The sequence below is a fragment of the Castanea sativa genome, chromosome 8 (genome assembly GCF_040712315.1).
Source record: "Castanea sativa cultivar Marrone di Chiusa Pesio chromosome 8, ASM4071231v1".
Classification (NCBI taxonomy): Eukaryota; Viridiplantae; Streptophyta; class Magnoliopsida; order Fagales; family Fagaceae; genus Castanea; species Castanea sativa.
Genome location: NC_134020.1, coordinates 44,182,087 through 44,205,878, shown reverse-complemented (window position 1 = coordinate 44,205,878; position 23,792 = coordinate 44,182,087). Strand labels below are relative to the sequence as shown.

At 39.7% G+C, this 23,792-nt stretch overlaps 1 protein-coding gene across 1 annotated transcript; it reads right to left on the bottom strand.

The window, feature by feature from the left end:
- Nucleotides 1–62: 62 nt before the first annotated feature.
- LOC142606765 (putative 2-carboxy-D-arabinitol-1-phosphatase) lies at nucleotides 63–4,560 on the bottom strand. Its single transcript, XM_075778101.1, has 9 exons — nucleotides 4,133–4,560; nucleotides 3,562–3,667; nucleotides 3,239–3,455; nucleotides 3,028–3,146; nucleotides 2,189–2,287; nucleotides 1,396–1,443; nucleotides 1,222–1,320; nucleotides 997–1,104; nucleotides 63–633 (listed from the first exon to the last, which is right to left on the bottom strand). Exons 1-9 carry the CDS (start codon nucleotides 4,513–4,515, stop codon nucleotides 259–261), a joined length of 1,554 nt encoding a protein of 517 aa, XP_075634216.1. The 5' UTR covers nucleotides 4,516–4,560; the 3' UTR covers nucleotides 63–258.
- Nucleotides 4,561–23,792: the final 19,232 nt, after the last annotated feature.

Sequence of the window (23,792 nt, the reverse complement as noted above, 5' to 3'; positions counted from 1 at the left end):
TTTTTTTAAGAAACCAATAATTTGGCCTTTGATGCTTTAAAGATATTGCATTAACTGGCATGTTAGAAATTTAAAACTGGGTTCTTCATTTCCTCTTATATACATCATGATCACATCCACATTAATATTCCATTAATTGGACATGTAAGTATTTCATTTCCTCTAATCTACATTTTGATCACATACACCTTGATATTCCTTTAATTGGTTATGGAAGTATTATTCCCAAGTTTAATTAAGAACTATACATATTTACAATCAAAACTCTTCGTCACCCACTGTTGATCTCGTGATAGGTATTGACCATCTCCCCAAATGGGCAGTGTAATTTATGCACCGAATAACACCTCTTCCGGAAGGGCCATCAGGGAAATCGAGGACACTAATGCTTCCTGCATCAAGATGAAATGATCCCATCCATTCTTTAGTCAAATTTAGGCAATGTCCCATCAATGCTATGTGAATTGCAGGGTGGCCAACTACAACAATTGTCTTTGACGGCTCAGATTCAGCAGACAGCTCACCCAACAGCGATTGCCAAGCCTTCTCAGATTGATTCCATACTGCTGATGTAATTCTATCCTCATATTTATTTAACCAACCAGGTGGAAGAGCTGAAACCTCAGTTGCATCCTGCAGAAAAAACAAGCACAAAAACAAAAACTTTACTTGGTCAAGCAAACACAAAACTTGTAGCTAATCTTCATTTCAGACTGGTTAGTACAGCCTAGGTCACTATGGACAAGCAAATCCAAAAATGGGAGAAAAACACATACATATGCATTATGTATGTATATGCAAGTGTATATTTCATTCCATTGTGTATAAATTCATGCTATTAGTCACCAACTAGCATGGATATAATAAAAATGTAGCTTAATCCTATGTCAAATGGTTCAATATTAGTCACAGGTTACAAGATTTTCTTAGTCTTAGTTTCTTATATTTTAGAACAAAGCAAGAAGTAAAGATCTCTTAAAAGTCAAGATATCTTGCCCTATTTGATTGCTGAAGCATGTTTTCAACATCAAGGTGCTCAATCTGCTTCATCTCCACATAGCGTGGCACACAGTCAGCACCCAAGCAATCTGCAGCTTCTTGTACCTACAACCAATTAAGCTAGCCAGAGTAAAGACATGAATGCCACGTCCCAAAAGAATATTTATATGAGAGAGATCATTTTGGTACATTCTCACTCAACAGTAATAAGAATGAACTTACTCTAGAGATAGCCATGGCTGTCTCAAAACAAGCTTTCTTAGGACTGCTAATTATGGAACTCACTTTCAAATCAAGGAGTAGCTCTGCAGTTTTCTGGGACTGTCATTTACCACTAAAGAAAATTAGATCATGAATTTGTAACCAGTATTATGCATATGGTAATAAAAGCATTACCTGTATAATCCCAAGCATGTTCATTGGTAGATCCCCAGAAGTACTAGCCTGTTGAACATTTAAGGCGATTATTTTTCTAGCACTGATACTCACAAAAAAACTGGGCTAAAACTCCCCACCCCCCTTCCCCCAAAAAAAGGATATAAAGTACAACAATTGCAACAAGTTGAAACCTGATTTCAAACAATCATCGATATGTAACCCAATATCATGCAACACCATTTCAGAGGTATTTTAACCCCGTGTCTATTTCTTGTGAACTATTAATTTTGTGATATTCCTGGTATAAAATCATTTGCTTATTAACACATACTGAAATCGCCCAGTATAGTGCAAGAGCTAGTTAAATGTTTCCTCAATGACTCCCTTACACTAAACTTCTTGCAATCAACATTTTCCTTGATCTTATCCACTGTTGTCCAATTTTAAATCTGAAAAGCATCACACAGAAAGTGGCATTTATAGTCTCTTAATATAATGTAAGCTTTACTGATATTTGATGAGTAAAGAGAGAGCGGGGGAGAATATTTTATATAAATAATCTGATTTCCAGCCCCATACTCCATTATTCAAATATCTCAGGTAGAATCAATTTACAACTCTATCAATAGACCACAAATTTCTTAAATTGCAAATAGAGATGAAAGAAACATATAGCTAATAAGTTTTTGATAACAATTCAATTACCGGTTACATCTAATCAAGCAATTAAACAAAGAAGAATAAGATGAAGGAGAATTCAACTATATGTTAAAAGAACCAACTAGACACTTTTTTGGTCATTCCTTCTTACTTCTGTATTGCTTTGTGTGTATCCATGGCAGGCAAGTATAATCCGATTACTCGTTTTCCTGCCTCCAGAACTTCCAGCAGCAATAGGTGAATTCGGGGTCTGCAACAGTTTAATAACAATTAAAGGCCAGCATAACCTGCCACACATCCTACATAGCATTGAAATTGTGGCACCATATAAACAACTTAAATATAGAAAATTAATCAAATTACATTTGCAAACGGAAAAGTAATTTTAATCAGTAACTATGTCCTCATCCAAATACATATTATCAACACTTGTTATTTCGGTTGAAGATATAAGTTATAAAATCTGGGTGGTATGCAGTATGTTAATTGCTTCAGCCATTGCCGCATCTGAGTAATATATCCCCAGACTGAGTTAAGCATGCGCAAGCGAGCATGCACACACACACGCACAAAAACAGTTTTACAAGAATTCAAATCTACCTTTCCAAATACTTGGTTTTCCGGAACGATATAAATAAGCAAGATTGAGAAAGAGGGGGAGAGACTGTTGTTGCAAAAATGAAAGAGTTTTCCCTTCAAAACCTTTTTTTTTTTAAATTGAAAATAGTTCCCAGAGGGAAAACAAGTGCAATTGATAATAATGCCATAAAAAGTAACATCCATTCAACTATATTTATTCGAACACATATAAATATCTTATCCAAAAAAAAACATACATACTAATACAGATTGTGGATCTTTTACACCCTTCACTAGCTCAGACCAAGAAGCATTAACTTTATCTTACTGACTCTATCTTCCACATGAAAGCACTAGAAATAATAGAATTGCCTAAACTTTCTTTCTTTTTCCAGTAGAGATGCCATATACCTGATTTAAACGATTGAGACATATAAAAGGTGACCCGCCCTCTGGCCGTGGGGTAAAATCCAAAACGCTTACACCACAATTGCTCTGAAGTAAAATCCTAAAATACTCCGTTCCCAAACCTGTTTTCCACAGAAAATGAGAGAAACTACTTTCAAATTCACACTTTGCACATTTTTCACATCAAGTTAGAGCAGAGAAAGGAAAACAGTACCAATTGCTGTTGCAACGAGAGCCTGATTAACAGCATTGTGTGCAACCACAAGAACAGACCTGCTTTCATGGAGTAAAATTTTAGTCCAGCAGCTTCTAGCACGCGCCCACAACTCTCTAACCGGATAATGACCATCTATGTTGAAATTCGCAGCATCTACCTGCCATTGACGAAAAGCTGGACCAAACTTTGCTTTCCCCTCGTGCTTCAAAAGACCCTACACTCCACTAATACACTCAGAAACTGTAATGCAAAATCAAATTAACTAAATTCAACCCCTTCCCCCAAAACTGAGTAAGAAAAACTGGCGAAAGCAAACTAACTTGGAACGAATATAAGTCGATTTCTCTCAAATCAGAATCAGTAATCAACTCAGTTTCACGAGATCCCCATATGATCTCAGCCGTTCTCTTTGATCGTATCAAGGGGCTGAAAGAAACTCATACAAATTACAAACCAAAGCATTTTATTATCCAAACCAAAACTAAATAAATCAATATCGCCGTTAAATTACCAATTCTCCTAAAAACTTAAGCATTTAATCTAACACTCCCAATTCACGTGTGGGCCACCTGAGCTACCATTGAGTGGGGCCCAACATGTGAAAATTTAAATGAGAGGTGAGGCGGACACAAGGGAATGAACCTAAGACCTCTTACCCTGATACCATCTTAAATTATCGATTCTTCGAAAGCTTAAGCTAGAAAGAGTTCCAAAAAAATCTCAAATTTTGAAACTTTACACGCAATTTATACTTTACCATAACCTATGACACAATTAAACAATTTAGGTACTATTTGAGTAGCAATTAATTAAAAGTGCTTTAAGAGCAAATTTGTTTTAAGAAGCAATAAAAGTACTTCGAGAAATCGAGTGGGAAAAGGCGAAAAGAACCTGGAGAAGCAGGCATCGAAGGAGTCATCGATGAGCATTTGGCGCGAAGTCTCAGCCTGAGCCTCGCCTTTCTTGGTGAGTACGGAGAAATCGGAGCTCCCTTGGATCCGACCCTCCTCGTTCCACGTGCTCTGGCCGTGCCTGACGAGGATGACTCTCTTCGCGGACTTGATTGGCGGGAACGGAGCGGAAGCGTACAGCTCGGAGCGGAGCTCGCCCTGCTCCTTCTCGAGCTCTTGGAGGCTGGTGGAGGAGGAAGAGGAGGATCGGATTGTGAAGAAGGAGGGAAAGCTAGGGTTTGGTCTGGTAGCGGTGGAGGGGAAGAAGAAGAAGAAGCTAGGGTTTCTATGGAGGACGAGAGTGGTGGGTGTGATTGAAATCATTTTTGGAAAGCGATTTGTGTGTGTGTGTTTGTTTGTGTTTTCTTTGTTTTATATGTTTCGCGCTCTAAATTTGTATGGTTACCGTTGTTTCTACTTTCTAATCGATCTCATTCTCTGAGAGGGAGACAGTTAGAGAAATGACACGTGCTAAGCGGCACAAGATAGAACATGTAAAATTAACAACCACTTTGCTTTTTCTTTTTTCTTTTTCTTTTTCAAGTTTTGTTTTTTTTTTTAAGGATGAATGGCAGAATTTTATTCAATATGAGCAAAAGCTCGTTGCAAAGGAGACTCCTCCAAATAAAGCCAGTTGAATCAGTATCTTAGACCAACTACAAGGCTAAATTTATATTAGATACAGAACTTTGTCTTCCCCTAACAAGCACAACTTTCTATAAGCAAATTTACATCATGAAATGCCTAAAAAAACAGCAAGACATTCCTATAAAAAATATATATTAAATAAAAAAAAACTCTCAGAGGCTTCCATAATTAGCTTCTAAAAACTCTAATGCATGGGCAGTGATAGGGATAAATCCCAAACTAGACGGATTTAATTTACCAAGTTAAGTGTAAGCGACAGTGATACCATGAGAGACGGTTTGGGCAGCCCAACAAGTCAAAGGACCAGCATACGGAGTCATGTCTTGAACGAACAGACTCCTTGAAGCGAACGGAGCCTTTAATGTGGACGGATGCAACAGAAACGAGCAACAGCCACGTGGCGCCTACGTTGACTAAGTGACCTCCAATAATCCTAATATGGAAATACCTTGCATTTTATGCCCAACCACAATCAGGGGAAGCCCTATAAAGAAAGGATCCCTCGAAATATAAGCATTAATGGAGATCTTCTCTACAAGGAAATACCCTCTCCACCAAGAAATTAAGGTCGACTCTACACTACTATAAAAACCCCCAAAGCCCTTACAAATCAAGGTACGCATAATAATACCCTAACTCTGGCACTCTAGAGTAATAGAAAATCCTCTCTTCTAACTTAACCTTCAGAGGGTCTTTGGCCGGTACCACACAGGTACTCTTTGCAAGGTTTTCTCTTTATTTGTGTAACGCAGGTTTCCAAGGGTACGTGAGGATCATTAAACTTCCTAATGATTTTCAGCATCATCAGTTGGCACTATCTGTGGGAAAGCGATAACCATATTGCCACTTTCTAGAAAAAAAAAAATTTGTATGGTACTCACATGCTCGATGGCAACAACAAACAATCAGGAAAGTGAACCACGCGCCGCTGCCCTTGAAAGACAAGTGCAGACTTTGGTAGCAGCTGTGGAACGCCTTACAAAGCAGAACCATGATCTGGAAGAATAGTTATGCCAAAGGGAGGCCGAGTCCCGAAATCAGGAAGAAGAGCAAGAGGGTGACAGCCTCCAGCACACCAACGGTAGGCAAAATAGAGAGGGACCAGAAGGCAACAACACCTTAAGCAGGCTTAAGCAGACCATCTGTCACAGATACCGCACCGCCGCACATGGTTGCGGAGATGCAAATGATGAAGGAGATGATGGACTTCATGATGAACGCTCTCGGGGACGAATGTCAAACTACCTCGACGAGCTGGTCCACCGAATGGACTCGCCCTTTACCTCACCCATCACTTCATTCCCCCTTCCACCAAAGTTCTGTATGTTGCAAGTGGAAGCCTATAACGGGTCCAAGGATCCCTTGGACCACCTAGAGTCATTCAAAACCCTTATGCACTTACAAGGCATTGCGGACGAGATCATGTGTCGAGCTTTCCCAACTACGCTAAAGGGTACTGCAAGGATATGGTTTAACAGATTGACACCAACTCCATTGGCACCTTCAAGGAGCTAAGTGCGCAATTCACATCGCACTTTATCAGGGGGCATAGGTATAAGAAGTTCACTGCATGCCTAATGAGCATCAAGCAACAGGAGGACGAGATGCTGAGGTCTTACATAACCTACTTCAACAACGAAGCCCTTTCGATAGACGAAGCTAATGACAAGATACTTGTTGCTTCGTTCACCAATGGGTTGTGGAAGGGGAAGTTTTTGTTCTCTTTATACAAAAATGACCCAAAGACCATGTCAAATGTGCTTTACTGAGCCACTAAGTACATGAACGTGGAAGATGCATTAATGGCTCAAAAGGAGAAGCCCAAGAAAATGGACAGACTGGAAGACATGCGACAAGAGAGAGGATGGAAGACCTCTTGAACAGGATACCAACGGGAGGATAGGCATTCCAAGCCAACCTCTAGAAGGTTTTCAAACTTTACCCCACTAATTTCCCCAATCGATCAGGTCTTGATGCAGATCAAGGATGATACAACCTTAACATAGTCGAGAAAGTTAAAAGGAAATCCAAGCAAAAGGTTTAGAGACAAGTATTGTTGTTTTCATCACAATCACAGTCACAACACGTCTGAATGCTATGACTTGAAGTAACAAATCGAGGCCCTTATCAAACAGGAAAAATTGCAAAGGTTTATTAGCAAAGAAAGGATAGACCTACCATAGGAGCAGACAGGTAAAAAGGAAGGCGAGTGCCCCAAGCCACCTTTAGGAGACATAAGGATGATTATAGGGGGCATCGCAACATTTGACTCATCTAGGAAAGCCTATAAAACCTACCTTAGGATGGTTTAGAATGTCCAACTGACGAGTTTCATTCCAAAGATGGCACAGGTTGACAACCCCATAGTTGGGTTCTCAGAGGAAGATGTTCAACGACTCTACCACCCCCACGAAGATGCACTTGTTGTTAGCATACGTGTAGGGGATTGTAACACTCACCGGGTTCTGGTTGATAATGAGAGCTCTGTCGATATCCTTTATTACCCAGCGTTCCAGCAGATGAGAATTGAGAGAGAACGTACCCACCAATGCACTGCTCGTCGGGTTTGAAGGAACGAAGGTATACCCCCTTCGTGTAGTTACATTACCCATGATGGTCGGTGATTACCCTCAGCAGATTACAAAAGATGTCACTTTCCTTGTCGTGGATTGTCCGTCCACTTACAATGCCATATTGGGCCAACCTACCCTCAACTCGTGGAAGGTCGTGACTTCAACCTATCACTTGATGATTAAATTCCTAACAAAATAAGGAGTAAGAGAGGTGTGTGGAAACCAAGTGGCAGCACGCAAGTGCTACATAGCAATGTTAGAGATAGACGACCAACTACAACCATGGGCATAGAAGAGCAAAGAAAGGTTGCGGAGCCCGTTGAGGGGTTAGAGGAGATACTTCTTGATAACTCCAAACCTGAGTGGACGACCAGGATCGACACCCTTGTTAGCCCTTTTATTCGCCAAGCGATCATGACATTCCTAAGGGAGAACCAAGATGTCTTTGCCTGGAGGCACGAGGACATGCCCGAGATCGACCCTTCAATCATAGTTCACAGGTTGAGATGTGTCACCCTCTTTTCCCCTTGTCCGACGGAAGAAGCGGGTGTTTGCTCAGGAGTGAGATAGGGCTAAAGCGGAAGAAGTCTGCAAATTGCAGGATGCAGAATGGCTGGTCAATGCAGTGATGGTCAAAAAGGCCAATAGAAAGTGGAAGATGTGTGTGGACTTCACGAACTTAAACAACGCGTGCCCCAAAGACAGCTACCCGCTCCCATGGGTCGACGTCCTAGTAGATTCAACAGCAAGACACCAATTGCTAAGCTTTATGGACGCTTTTCTTTTTGTTATAACCAAATCAAGCTGGACGAGGCTAATCAGGAAAAGACCTTATTTGTAACTAGCCAAGGCCTTTTTTGTTACAAAGTAATGTCGTTCCGTCTTAAGAACGTGGGCCCAACATATCAGAGGCACATGACAAGATATTTGTGCATTAAATTAGGAGGAATGTCTAGGTCTACGTAGACGACATGCTAGTAAAAAGTCAACAAGAAGACAACTATTTGGACAACCTCAAGGAGACCTTTGATATCCTCCACTCTTATAACATGAAGCTCAATCCTAGCAAATGCGCATTTAGGGTAACAACTGGAAAATTCTTAGGTTTCATGGTGCCTCAAAGAGGCATCGAAGTCAACCCAGACAAGATCTAGACCATAATGGAGATGGCACCACCTAGGAACATAAAGGAAGCTCAAAGCCTCAACAGCAAGGTAGCAGCACTGAACATGTTCGTGTCAAGGGCAATGGACAAATGCCTGCCTTTCTTCTGCACATTGAAGAAGTCCTTCGAATAGACGGACGAATGTCAGCGAGCATTCAAAAACCTGAAGGCATACTTCTCTTTCCCATGGTTCCTAAGTCCTTCCAAGCTGGAATAGGAGCTACTTCTCTACCTGGCCGTCTCCCCAACTGCCGTTAGTGCGGCCTTGGTTAAAGAAAAAGACAGGGTACAAAAGCTCATGTACTACACGAGTCGAGCACTCCGAGGCACAGAAGGGAGGTACCCCCCGATGGAAAAGCTATCATTTGCCTTAGTAACAGTAGCTCGCAAACTCAAACCATACTTCCAGGCCCACACTATAGTTGTGTTAACAGACACCTATACGAAGAGCAATGAGTAATCCTGAAGCTGCTGGATGGATGGCATTTGGGCGATCGAGTTAAGCAAATTTGACATACAATACTGCCCACGAACTGCCATGAAGGGACAGGTAGTTGTTGACTTCATCGCGGAGTTCACTAATATGGAAGGCCAGGGGGAAAAAGAACATCCTCAATGGACTATTCACACGAACGGGTCATTAAACAGGTAGGCTGGAGGAGTAGATATAGTACTCCACTCTTCAGAAGGGGACGAGATCGAGTGCATGGTTCGTCTTGATTTCCCTATGACCAAAAATGAGGCAGGGAACAAAACTTTAGTGGTAGGTCTGGACCTCGCTAAAGTAGCAGGGGCCATAAGTGTGGTTGTTTATTACGATTCTCAAGTGGTCACAAGTCAGGTGAACAGTAACTACGAATGCAAAAGTGAGCAGATGCAGAAGTACCTGGAGCAAGTGAAGAGACGGACGGTCAACCTTTAGGCCAAGTTCGTTCAAATCCCAAGGGAAGAGAATGAGCAAGCTGACCGTCTTGCCAAAGCCGCATCAGCAGAACACATGTTGATCCCTAGTGAGGTACTTTCTTTTATTCAACTTTCGCCTTTGATAGAGGGCATCGATGTGCAGGAAATAGGCTCGGATAGTAACTAGACCACGCCAATAGCTTCATACTTGAGAGACGGCACACTACCTAATGGTAAGGAGGCCATAAGGAAGTTGAAGGTTCAGGCAGCACGGTTCGTCCTAATAAAGGACGTCTTGTACAAGCAAGGCTTCTATCGACCATACCTAAGATGCCTAAGCCCCGAGGAAGCAGATTATGTCATGAGGGAAGTTCACGAAAGGATTTGCGAGAACCATTTGGGGTCACGGTCACTAGTGCATAAGCTGATTCGAGTAGGATACTACTGGCTCACCATGCAAAGGGATGCCCAAGCCTACATCAAAACTTGCGACAAGTGTCAGAGGTTCGACAATATCATTAGAAAGCCAACAAAATAACTCACTCCGATGACAGCTTCGTGGCCTTTTACTCAATGGGAGTTAGATATCATGGGCCCATTCTCGAAGACGGTAAGACAGCTGAAATTCCTTGTGGTTGGTATAGATTACTTTACCAAATGGGTGGAAGCTGAAGCATTGGCTACCATCAAGGAGAAAAACGTATGAAGTTTCGTTTGGAAAAACATCATTTGCAGGTACGAGATCTCTAGAATATTGGTCTCAGACAATATAAAGCAATTTGACAACGAGTCATTTAAGGGTTTTTGCTCAAAGCTAGGGATCAAGAATCACTACTCCTCACCCGCCCACTCTCAAGCCAATAGACACGTTGAGGTCATGAACCAATCCTTACTCAAAATCATCAAGAATCGGCTCGAGGGGCCAAAGGGTATATGGCTAGACGAGCTGCCAAGTGTATTATGGGCATACAGGACGACGGCTAGAACACCTACATGAGAGACTCCATTACGGCTTGAACACCTACAGGAGAGGTCTTTGTTCCTGTCAAGGTCGGACTTATAAGCTACAGGGTGGAGAATCGTGATGAGAGTTGAAACAACGAAGCCATACGCCTACAACTGGACCTAGTAGACGAGGTCAGAGTAACAACCGGATAAAGGTTAGCACGATACTAGGACCTCATGGCCAAGCACTACAATTCCGGAGTCAGGCACAAGGAATTCCAAGTCGAAGACCTCGTCCTAAGAAATGTGACGGGCATCACAAGGGATCCATCCAAGGAAAAGCTAGAACCCAATTAGGAAGGACCTTATAGAATCACCTTATGGTAAAGGAAAGGCACCTACCACCTAGAGACACTCGACGGACAAAAGTTGCATCATCCTTAGAATACCAAGCACCTGAAGAAATACTACCAGTAAAAGATGGCATACAGACCACTCCTCATTTCTAGTTTATTCCTTTTTAGTTTTTTATTACCTATAGTACTTTTTAAGCCCAAAGGGCAGCTTTTCATTTCTTTATGAACAATTTTTGAATTATGCACGTATTTATCATAATAAGAGGAGTAATTCAGATATGTCATGTGTATATACATCTCTACAAAGCTGCGTCTATGACTAAGTCTTTAAGTGAACGGATGCATTCAAAAGGATGCCGTAAAGTTTATACAAGTCTATAAGTGGACAGATACACATCTATAAGTGGACGGATGCATCCAAAAGGATGTCATAAAGTTTATACAAGTCCATAAGTGGATGGGTGCATTCCAAGAGATGCCTTAAAATTTATACAAGTCCATAATTAGACGAATATACATCCATAAGTGGACGGGTGCATTCCAAGAGATGCCTTAAAATTTATACAAGTTCATAAGTAGACGGGGTGATCCCCAAGGAGGGTAATCCTCAAGGATGCCTTAAAATTTGTACAAGTCCATGAGTGGACGGGTACATGCAACGGGTGCCTTGTAATTTGTTAAAGTCCTTAACTGGACGAATGCATTCCCAAAGGCTGAAGTAAAATTCATTCAAGTCCTCACATGGACGGGTACATCTCAAGGGATGCCTTTGAGGTTTACCTCAAGTCTTAAATGAACGGAGGCATCCCAAAAACAAAACAAAAAATGCACTAGAAATTATATGTCACCAAGGAGACAGACGCATCCCACTAAAGTATATACAAGCCTTTAAAAGGATGGACCAATGAGTACTTTGAAGAATATAATGATCCATAATTAGTTATTACAACACAAAAGTAAACAGACCACTAAAGTGAACGGACAAATAGGTCCAGCCCTCGATATGGATGGATTGTGGTCATCCTAAGAATTTACTAAGTCACGCTCATAAGCAGACAAATCACTCCTAGATTAAAAACTAAGATAATGGTCCAAAACATTCAAGCCAACGGGTGAAAAATGCAATATCTTTCAGATAGAACAGAAGCAAATAAACTTGTAATTTCAAAGCCCAAAAAACTTGTGGGCAATGTTAATATTACATAACCATTGTTCTCAAAATAATTTCAAAAAAAAAAAGTCTAAGGCTGGTCAATAAGGGCCTCCTCGTCCACTACTTTCTCAGCTGCCTTGGCCTCGTCAACTGGACAGTTCTCATTTGTGACGGATTTGGCTTGTCCTGCCTGAGGAATAGCTCCTTCGTCACCCTGAGTGTCGGGATTGGGGTCAGCGTTAAAAAGCTTGTTGGTGCCTTCGGACTCGACGGATCTGGCTGGGGTCTAGGCCATGTCATCCAAAGAAACCCGAGACACGTCCAAGTTAGGAAAAAGAATCAGGACCTGACGGTGGCATTCATTAAAACCATCAGCATAGCAGCCGCCCAACTCGGCAAGGAATCCGTTAAAGTTGCGAAACTCCGTTTCCCCGTCCGCTTTAGCCTGACAAACCTGCTTCCTTAAGGAAGAGATCCCCCCCTCCTTGTCTTTAAGTACCTTCTTCAGTGCCTCGGCCTGATTCTTCCTCTCCTCTAGGGCCTTCCTCGTGACATCAAGCTTTCTGACCTAAACCTCCCACAAGGCCTTAAGCTCATTATGCTCTGTCTTCGTAGCTTCGACCCTCTCTTTTAGATGAACCACCTGCTTCTTATGGGCCATGCAATGGTCCATTAGGCCCTTCATCATCAGCACTCCCTGTAAAAGTAAAATACAAGGTTAGAAATAGGGGTAAGAAACCAAGGGAAAGTAGACAAAAAGAAAAGATAGATAGTCACGCTCCTGAGCCAAACTGAAGAGGCTAGTTTTCCCTATGGCCTCCGTTGCATGATTGCCTAAGTCCTTATAATCCTCGTCCCTAATAATGGACGAGAGCTACCCAAGAGCGTATCGCGAGTCTTCGTAAAGGAGGGGAGGGCGCTACTCAGCGATGGGACCTTTGGACGTCATCAAACCTTTCCCAACCTCGTGAAGGGGAGCAGGGGGCAGCTTGGGGGCCAAAGGCGTCTCCTTGATGGTGGTAGTAATTACCAACTTGGACTTTTTGTCAGGATGATCAACTTTGTCTGTTGACTTTCTCTTCATGAACGGTTTAAGTAGGCCCGTCCTTGAAGTAGGAGGTACGCCCTCCTTTTGTTTCTTCTTCGCCTACGTGGCGGCTTACTAACGGATATAAGCTCTCATCTTGCCATCTTCCATTTCTGCACCAAAGGGGATGGAAAGAAAAAGTTAAACAAAAGTTGCAAAAGCAATTAAAGAAAGGAATAAGTGACGGACTCACGTTGGCGTGCTTGTGCGTCATAGTGACAGGCAACATCTGTAGGATCGGGACCCTCGCACTACTATAGAAACCTCAAAACCATCACAAATCAAGGTACGCATAATGATACCCTAGCTCTGGCACTCTGGAGTGATAGAAGATTATCTCTTCTAACTTATCTTCAAAGGGTCTTTGGTAGGTACCACACCGGTACTCTCTGCAAGGTTTTCTCTTTATTTATGTCACACGGGTTACCAAGGGTATGTGAGGATCATTAAGCCTACTAATGATTTTTAGCATCATTAGGCAGCAACATGTAACAAGTATAACTCAACTGGGTTTTTGCAACCCTTATGGATTGTTTTCACTCAATTCAACTTTATAATTCTGGAAAAAAAAATTTATGTTATAGGTTCATTGCAACATTGTTTTTAAACCCGGACCAGACCGGCCAGTCTGATCAGGTTAACCGAGAATTGGTCCTTAGACCGGTTTTGATAAGAATCTAGGCAGGACTTGAACTTCCTCTTAGCAAGTGAAATAACTGTCCAGCATGCAAACTATTGGGCCACACACATCTTGTTGGTTTTTTTTTTTATTTTTAGAATCAAGACTGCGAGGGCTTATTATTAATTAGGAAAATCATCAAGAACATAATGTAAAATATTTGGTGGGACATACTCCATCCAAACTAACAAAGGAAAATAAAAACAAGCTCTCCGCGCTAAGGCATGAAACATTGTTGCCCTGCCTCCTAGTATGGAGAGTGAAAAAGTTCCTAAGGAACTTGCTTAGACTGAAGTCTTTTATATATGGCCAACTGGTGAATGTGTTACATCCTTCTGTGACAAAGCTTTTATCACCCCTTCAGCATCACCTTCAAAATTGATTTGCTGTAAGTCAAGCTCCACTACAAACACGGTTGCTCTTCTTGCTGCTAACAGCTATAGAGTTTCCACCAATGATGAAAGAGCAATTTTTTCAGATAGCGCTGCCATAACTTCCCCAAATTCATTCCGGATTACAACTCCAATACCAACTTCACCCGTGTCAGCAAAAACTGCCCCATCAAAGTTAGCTTTCAACTCCTCTGTTGCTGAAGGCTTCCATCTAGCTAGGGATTGCTTCCGTTTTGGACCATGACCAGGGAATTTCTGTTGAAACTTGGTCAGCATTGCCACAGTAGCGTCAGAGACTTTATTAACTGGCACGGTCTGCTCGTTGCACCTTATTTTGTTCCTGCGACACTAGACGGACCAAGCCACCATTGCAAACATGTCTAGTTGAGCTGAAGCGGATAACACAATACCCACTAGGTTCGAGATTTTCTTCAATTGATTGGTCTGAATTTGAAGCCAAGCAAAACTTGGCCGCCAAATAGGTTGGATTGTATCACAGCCCTACATGGCATGGAAAGCATCCTCTGAAGCTTTCTAACATAGGCTGCAAATTGAGTTGTTTAACACTTTCCTCTTCTGCAGGTTTACTTTTGTAGGCAAGGCATCTGTACACGCATGCTAAAGAAAAATCTTAACCTTGTTTGGGACTCTCAACTGCCATATATTCCTCCAAATACTCCTGGATTTTTCATCAAATGAAGCCAAGGCCTCTTCAGCACTTTCCAGCTCACATAACACTTGATAACCTGACTTTACTGAGTATGTACCCGATTTGCATCTTGGCCAAATAATACAATTCTCTTGCCGTGACAAACATACAAGAATGCCTTTAATCCGTTGCGCCTCAAACTGAAGGAAAAGGGAATCAATAAGGTGGTCATTCCAGCCTCCTCCATTTGAGTCAACCAACTGAGCTATTGTCCATTCTTTTGCCATATCCACCTGTGGAGAAATAATTTTTGCAAACTCTTCACCAAGCAGCCATCCATTTGCATAGATGTTAATATTTGTACCATCACCCACTCGCCATAACATACCCCTTTTGACTAGACCCTTAGCTTTCAAGATGCTTCTCTAAGCATAGGAGCCCGATGCCACTTTTGCTTCAAAAACTGAACCATTAGGGAAATACTTTGCCTTAAACACCATATAAAACAAGGATAAGTGATCAATTAATAACCTCCACACTTGTTTTGCAAGCATAGCTTCATTAAACTTCACCAAGTCCTTAAAGCCCATTCCCCCCATTTTTTTTGGTTTACACAAAATTTCACACTTCTTCCAATGAATTTTTCTTTGCTCACCCCTTTGCCCCCACCAAAACTTCCATATTATCATTTCAATATCATGAATAAGGCCAACAGCGAGTAGGAAACATCCCATTGTGAAAGTTGGGACTGCTTGTACCACGGCCTTAAGTAAAACTTCCCTTCCCACTTGTGACAACTATTTCTCCTTCCAACCTTGCAGTTTATTCCACACCCTTTCCTTTATATAATTTAGAATTGCTTTCTTATTTTTTCCAACCACAGCTAGCAAGCCAAGGTACCTCTCATATCCCCTTACTTCACTCACTCCCAAAAAATCTTTAATCTCCTCCTTCCTTCCCTCATTGGTGGCTTTGCTAAAAAAGACTGTGGTTTTGTTCCTATTTATTTTTTGGCCCAAAGCTTTTTCATAGAGTTGTAAAATGTTGTGAATAACTTGCAAGTCCCCCATCTTCGCTCGGGAAAAAAGTAGAGTGTCATCAGCAAAGAAAAGGTGGGTAATCTTTGGCCCACTTCTGCACAACGAAAAGCCTCTAATCAGATCATCTCTGGCTGCTTTCTGAATTTAACGATTCAACCCTTTTGAACAAATTAGAAATAAATAGGAAGACAAAGGATCCCCCTGCATTATGCCCCTAGATGGCCTAATATCCCCCTTCGGCTCCCCATTTACTAGGGTTGAATATGATGATGTGCTTATACAATTCATGACTTATTGAATTCATTGCTAACAAAAACCCATCCTCTCCATGGTTTATTGTAAAAATAGCCACTCCACTCGATCATATGCCTTGCTCATATCAAGCTTTAGCGCCATAAAGCTTGATTTTGTGGACTTCTGATTCTTCATATGGTGCAAGGTTTCAAAGGCTACAAGAATGTTGTTATATATAGCTTTATCAGTCTGAAAAGCACTCTGCGACTCATAAATGATATTAGGCAAAATACACTTGAGCCTATTTGCAATAACCTTAAATAAGATTTTATATAAGATATTACATAGAGATATGGGGCGATTATTAATGACTTTTGTAGGACTTTTTACCTTGGGTATAAGTGTGATGAAGGTGTAGTTGATGGAAGGGAGAATAACACCTAATTGTAGACAACTAAGCACTGTTGCTACAACATCATCACCAATAACCCGCCAGTATTTTTGAAAAAACAATGGAGGAAGCCCGTCCGGTCTTGGTGCCTTTAGAGGCTCCATTTGATTTACAACCCGCTCCACTTCTGCTCTTGTGTACTCGATTGTAAGGTACTGGTTCATCTTGGCAATTACAGAGTTTGAAATAGTAACCACAATATCTTCAATTGAAATTGGGTTTGATGAGGAGAATAGTTGCTGATAGTAAGAAGTAAGAATCCCTGCCACTCCTTTTTCATCACTACACATCTTACCATTCTCATCCTCTAATTGATCAATTTTATTTCTTCAAAACCTGTGTGTGGCTCGGCTGTGGAAATAATGGGTATTCTAAACTCCCTCATGCAACCATAGGGCGCGTGACCATTGTCTCCATAAGGTTTCTTCCTTAACTAACAGGTCACTGATTTCTTTTTTCAGTCTTTGCACCCAGACCAAACTGCCATCCTGAATAGCAGCATCCTTGGCTTTCTTGAGGAGTTTCTTCTTCTCCTTCAATGCACGTGTGACATTACCAAAATTTACATTACTCCACCACTTTAAATTTTTTTGACATCTTTAAATTTTCCCCTCCACCCAAGCCATATGATAGCCTGAAATTTCACTCATCCATGCATCTTCAACCGCTTGACCACACCCCTCCTCTTTTATTCGCATCTGTTCAAATCTCCATGGTTTGTTCATCCTTTTTTGTATACCTTCAAGATGAATTAATAATAGTTTATGGTTTGAGGTTCCGCTCTCCGAATGGACAACTTTTGTTGCAGGGAACATGGATAGCCAATCTACCGTAGCTACTACCCTGTCAAGTCTCTCCCAAACCGATGTTCCATCTCCATGCCCATTCCACCACATAAATTTTCCCCCTTCAAAGCCCAAATCTTGAAACCTACATTCGTTAAGCACATCTCGAAACTCTTGCATCTGTCTCTCCAGTCTCAATCTGTCCCTCAACTTCTCGTGTGCCATTGTGATTTTGTTAAAATCTCCTGCACACACCCAAGAAATTGAGTGCCTTGCTTTCAGTCTTCTTAAAGTTGCCCAAAACATATGGTGGTTATTTGTATCAGGTTTGCCATAAAACCAAGTAAACTTCCAAGCATCCTTTTTCCCTTTATTAACAATTGGATCAATATGGTTTGGTGAATAAGAATCTACATCAACATCCACCTCCTTTTTCCAAAAAATTGCTACACCTCCCCCTCTTCCTTCTCTTGAACATTCAATCATACCTCCAAACTTCAATTTTTCTTTGATATGTATCAGCCTTGCTTTTTTCAGCCATGTCTTGACCACAAATACAATTGAGGGACCTTGTGCCCGTATTATATCATCGAGCTCTTGTTCTGTCTGGGGGTTCCTAAGCCCCCGATAGTTTCAACATAGGAGAGTCATTGGTATTGGCGAGGCTGAACACCAACCCCCGCCACTGAATTGTTGTTGCTCTTTTCATTCTGTACAGCCAATCTTTTGTTACTCGATACCACCCAACCCTTTACTTTCGAAGCCAATCTCTTTATCAAGGAAACTTCAATCCTCCCCTCGACCACCTATGAATTTTCCCTTGTAATTCTCTTCCACTTTCTACTTATTTCAGCACTTACTTCTTCCTCCCCACGGGTTTGATTTGCTCTCTTTAGATTGCTTAAGGGGCTCACATGGATAAGGTTTGATGGTTTAGTCAAGTCACGTGAGGTGAGTGGGGGTATATCACATGGTAGAGAGTCGGTTGACCGGGCCTCATTTGGAGTAAAATCTTTTACCTTATCTGGGACTTCAATTTCCCTTTTTTTCTCGCCTTCCTTATTATCCCCCCCTTTAAAGTCACAATCAACCTCCAACAGGTTGCCATCTAACATATCCACCCCATTAAATCCATCCGTTTCCATATTCATTCCTTCCCTCACCCTTGACTTCCCATCCTGCATTGATTCCACAGTTAATTTCTCCACTGAATCCATTTTTTCCAAGTTCAAAATTTGCACTGGTGGATCCACCACGCTCCGCCCCTCAACCTCCATTGGCATGGAGGTTCGACTATCCTTTTTTCCATTAGCCTTGCTTCCCTTCTTCCTAGAATCGTAGAAACCTGGCACATTCACCACTGACATGTTTGTTTTTGTGAAAGGCATGGCACGAATCCAAGCTCCATACTCCTGATGTTCTTTAGCAAGCTTCCCTTCACTGTCCAGCCATGGGTCATAATCTCTATCGACATGATTTAGACAACCACACCAATAGCAAATATTGGGTAGTCGTTCGTATTTGAACACCACCCACCCTTTCTCCCCATTGCCTAAAGAGATGACTCTTCCTCGACATAATGGAACAATGATATCCAAGATTACTCGCACTCTCATAAAACTGCCTCCATCCATTTCACCATCCTCTGTCGATCTGTCCACCCGTCCAACGACCTCACACAATTCCTCAGCCACCTTACGATTCATAAATCGGATCGGGATATCATGGACTTGCACCCAAACTGCCACTTGATCAAACTTTAGCTCCCTAAGGGGTGTATCCTTCTCATAGTGTTGCAACACCACCAAGTACTTATCACAGCTCCACGGCTCGTTTGCTAAAATTCTTTTAACATCTTCTTTTTTATTAAACACAAAGAGTAATATATGATCTCCAACACTTCTCACTTGAAAACCGTTTACAAATATCCATAATGGGGCAAGGTTTTTACTATAGCATCAACATTCAACATTCGCTTCATCAAAAACTTGGTTACAAGAATGACCTTAGTACCTGATTTTTCTTCAGTCAAGCAGACCCTCCCCCCTCTCTATCATTCAAGGACAGTTTACTCCAATGTTTTGTTATACTCTCCATATCTCGTACTCTCTCACGTTACTCCCACAAGGCAACAAACCCCACCAGTAAGGAACCACTCCAAATAAAACAGAAACAACAAATGCCTACCAATAACTTAGTTATCAGAGGTACATACAGCCCTTACAAGAAGGATACAACTATTCTATTGACTATGAAGGCTCATGGGATTCCACTAGACTTCCTAACACTAGGAGAAACACATCTTGTTGGTTAGGAATGAAAAATTAATAAATATAAATTATTTAAGAATCAAATATATTAAAAAATTAAATCACACATCACAGGTCTAATCTAAAAAACCTTAAACATCTCCCTTTCGTAGTTCTTTAAATTGGCTGAATTTCAAAACTATGCATTGCAATAACTTTTTTTACTTCCCTTATATTTAAAATGAGATGGTTTTGGTAATCTGCAAAATTAAAAACCTTTTTGCTGAAGCAAAATTAAAAACCTAAAAGAAGACAATAAAGTGACACTGTCCATCTATCACAGCGTGTTGTACTTTTTATTTTATTTTATAGTACTGTGTGTTGTACTTTGTACAGTTTTTTTTTTTTTTTTTTGGTTGCCCACAGTGTATCCTCAAAGCTTTCAACCAGAGACTAATCACTGTTCGCGACGGGTGAGCCCATAACGGGGTAAATCGCTGGCCCAGGGAGTTTGTTTCAAAGTGCTGTTGCCGGGACTTGAACTAGGGAGCTCCTAGTCAAACCCCAGACAGCCACTTTGAGACCAAGTGCTCAACCACTTGGCCAACCCCACTGGGTTTACTTTGTACAGTTGTACCTATGTCTTTATTTTCATCAATGCAATTTTGCAAATCATAGGTCCTAATGTATTGTGCAAACTACATAGTGTAAAATACTGGTTATTCTCATTAAAAAAAAAAAAATACTGGTTATTCTAAGAAAACATTCATCCATTAACTTGTCGATCTATAAAGAAAATAAGTTTGTTTTCTAAAATATGTAATAGGATTTTATTTAGCAAAAATTAGTTGTACTATTTTATTTCATGTTTTCTAGTATTTGTTATTCGTTTAACCTTGATTTAGAATTATATGAGGTGACTAGTTCGGTAGACTAAATTTTAATTAGTAACTTAAGGATGCATACTGTTTTCCATTTACATATTTATTTTAGGATCCCTCAAAATGGGGTTAATGTAAAAATATGCCCTTATGGATTATCAAAAAAATAGTTAAATTGGCCATATGGACACAACAAGCCAAGTATGACAATGACATTGACAGGGTCGTTTTTCACCGTTTCAGAATTCAGACCCGTTGCTTTCATCCTCAAACGGCTAGTTGGCGTTTTAGTAAACTCACAAAAATTGACTTACCCAAAAAGATTCACAAAAAATTAGCCGTTGCTTTCGCGATTCCTCTTGGTAATTATATATTGGGCTTATTTCTCTTATATATAGAATGTGTTTGGATTCAAGGCTGCGTTTTGCGTTTTGCGTTTCAAGTTTTTTTTTTTTTTTTTTTTTTCCAAGCCGCAGATGTTGACCAGTCTTCCGTGAACAGTGCATCCGTGCACTGTTTATGGACCCACAAATTTCACTTTTCAGCCACTTTTTCATTAAAAATGGGTCCCGCGGTACTATTTACACATTTTAAAATTATTTTGCTACAGTGTTTTCAGTTTTCAGTTTTCAGTTTTCAGCAATAAGTTCTATCCAAACGGACCCATAATGACATGCGCAGCACAACCAGGTCGGCAAGTCAAGCTCACAAAACCTTTTCCTTGGAAATTTGAATATATATATATATATATATATATATCTAGGTTAATCAATTTCCTTGATTGCCTCCATCTAAAAAAAAAAAAAAATTCCTTGATTGCCTGAGGAATGAGCATTTGTTTATTTGTCCCCGTCTGGTATGAAAAGTTGAAAACTACGTAATTGGCCATGTCCCATCACACAAACTTTGGGTTTTCAATTTTTCATGGGCCTTTGCTTTTATATTGTTATTTTTAATTTTGATTAGAAGACTTTTCTTTTGATTTTTATTTTTTTAATAATATTTCACCTCACTTATTAAATAGCTTTTAGCATATCTCAAAACATCAAAGTAATTTGAACTTTTTTTATTTTTATTTTTATAAATATGTTAGAAATTCAACTATAAGTTCAAACTCTAAATATCTTATTCAATAACAATAATCTCTATTAATTAAGATAACTTTTTTTTTTTGAGAAGTATTAATTAAATTAAGATAACTAGAATCTCCTAATTTAAACTTTTGATTTGAAATAAATTTTGATTAAAGATCATACCAGATTGAAAAAGTAGTTGTTGGGAGCTGTAATAAGTCATTTTCGAGGCCGATGCTCTCATAATGATAGAAAGTCTGGTTGATGGTGAAATGGAGGGCTGAAATGGCCACCTTTTTCAAAGCATCAATGATATCCTAAACTTTTTCAGAATATGGTAGACTAAACACTTGACAAGGGATTACAACAAGGTTGTCTATGAGTTAACTCAACCTGTTAGATGTAATGGTAACAATCAAGTCTGGAAAAGGGTTTTCACCTCCAATGGTGCAACATCTAATCCAACTTGACAATGCCTAGTGATTTCTCTGTTTCTTTGTGTATCATGTCCATGTTGCAATCCAATTTTCAGTTGATTGAAATCAATTTACTATCACCAAAAAAAAAAATTTGGTGTAGTTTGTCAAGTACACAAACTTTGAGTGGCAATTTGGGAAAACATTTTCGTATCTACAAAATCATCCTCCCGTGCTTTTTGATAGGCGTCTAATGTGGGTGGGTAACGTTAGATAGTTTTTTTTTTTAACAATAAAATTAGAGACACAATAAAAGTTCACAGCATTTTAAAATTAGTCTATCACTTCACACACAAGTCTTACTATAATATGCAATTTAAAATTATTTTAATACTAATTGAGATTGAAAAATGTTATGAACTCTTGTTATGTTCCAAACACGACTTTTTAATGCCAAGAAAAACCCAAAATTTTAGGAATTTAAATGCAATATTCTAATTGTAGGGCCTGATTTAATCAACATGTAGCCATGTAGCCATGGCCAACTTACCAAACACACTTAGAATAACAATTTAATTTTCAAAGATACTGTGTAGACTTATATGTTTATATACCTTCCAATAATATTCTATCACATAAAATATTTTAAAGTTTAAGTAGTAGAAAGATCCACATACAACTTTATAACATCTCCGTGTCATTGCCGGCGGATGTTGAAACCTCCCTCCCATTTCCACCGCCACACTTATAGATCCATCGTTGATGATCCTAGACTTCATCAATGTCTTTGTCGATAAATTTTTATATTTGTTTTGACTTTGACACTTGAAAGCAAGAAGGAAGGGAGTTTGGGGAGGGATTGATGATTTACACAAATTGAGAGTTCATTTGAAATTGGAGTTATTACAAAAAAAGTTAAATTTTCTCGGTAAATGGTATGGCATGCGTACTGGTTTGATTATGAAACCATTTGCCACATTAATTGTTATCATTGTGGAATTGGGATCCGTGACTAACGAATGCTCTTAAGGTAACGGTTAATAATCATTTTTTAAAAAAAATTATGGAAAATTTTTTTTTAATGTTTTGCAGTTTTTTCCATTTCCATAAAATATAGCATGAAAACTTTCTTAAAATAAATTGTTAATTATTATCCTAAAGATACCCATTAACATAACCCATCATTTTATAGGATTACAAAAAAGTTGAGTCTCTAGATAAGATGGGAAGTATTGGAAAGTATAATGAGAAATTATTAAGGTAAAGGATTTAATGGTGGTCCGGGATCATCAATATTGGTTTGTAAGTGGAGTTGGAGGAAGGATTTCAACCTTTGGGGTATATGACGTTGAAAGGTTGTGAATAGAATTGCATGTGAATGTATTTATTGCTAAGCTATGAATATAGATAGTTTAAATATATAAGGGTTTACAGTGTATTCTTATTAAATTTAAACTCTTTTGTTTCACTGCATTTTTTTAGATCAACTTATGACGTCCGTTTTTTATGATAACTTTTTATTATCAGATTGAGACACCAATTATAATTTTTTTTAACAGAAACTAATTACTGACTCGGCAATTTTAAACAAGTGGAAGTCTTTTAGTGGAATGGTGGACAAGTGACGTGGTCCACAAGAGGATTATATAATATCTCCTATTTTTGGTATAGGTAAGAATTGAATCCCAAATCTCTTATTTAACTATAAAAAACTTTACTAGTTAAGCTAACTGGAATCCAAAACTGCATTTTCTTTTATTTACCAATCATGAAAGTTGGCAACAAATAAATCTTTTCAAATTTATTGCAAATTAATGTAATGCACGAAAAGTTGACAAAATATTTATATATAAGAATATGCTTAACAGTTAGCAGATATGTTAACAAGCTGAACAGTTAGCATCCCTAGGGATTAAAAAAAG

What these genes read in the sequence shown, in the direction of transcription:
- LOC142606765 (XM_075778101.1), bottom strand. Translation starts at nt 4,515, where the DNA reads ATGATTTCAATCACACCCACCACTCTCGTCCTCCATAGAAACCCTAGC. An exon ending in ACATGCTTGGGATTATACAG is followed by an intron (nt 1,321 to 1,395) that starts GTAATGCTTTTA and finishes GGTAAATGACAG; the next exon opens with TCCCAGAAAACTGCAGAGCT. An exon ending in TGCTTCAGCAATCAAATAGG is followed by an intron (nt 634 to 996) that starts GCAAGATATCTT and finishes TTTTTTCTGCAG; the next exon opens with GATGCAACTGAGGTTTCAGC.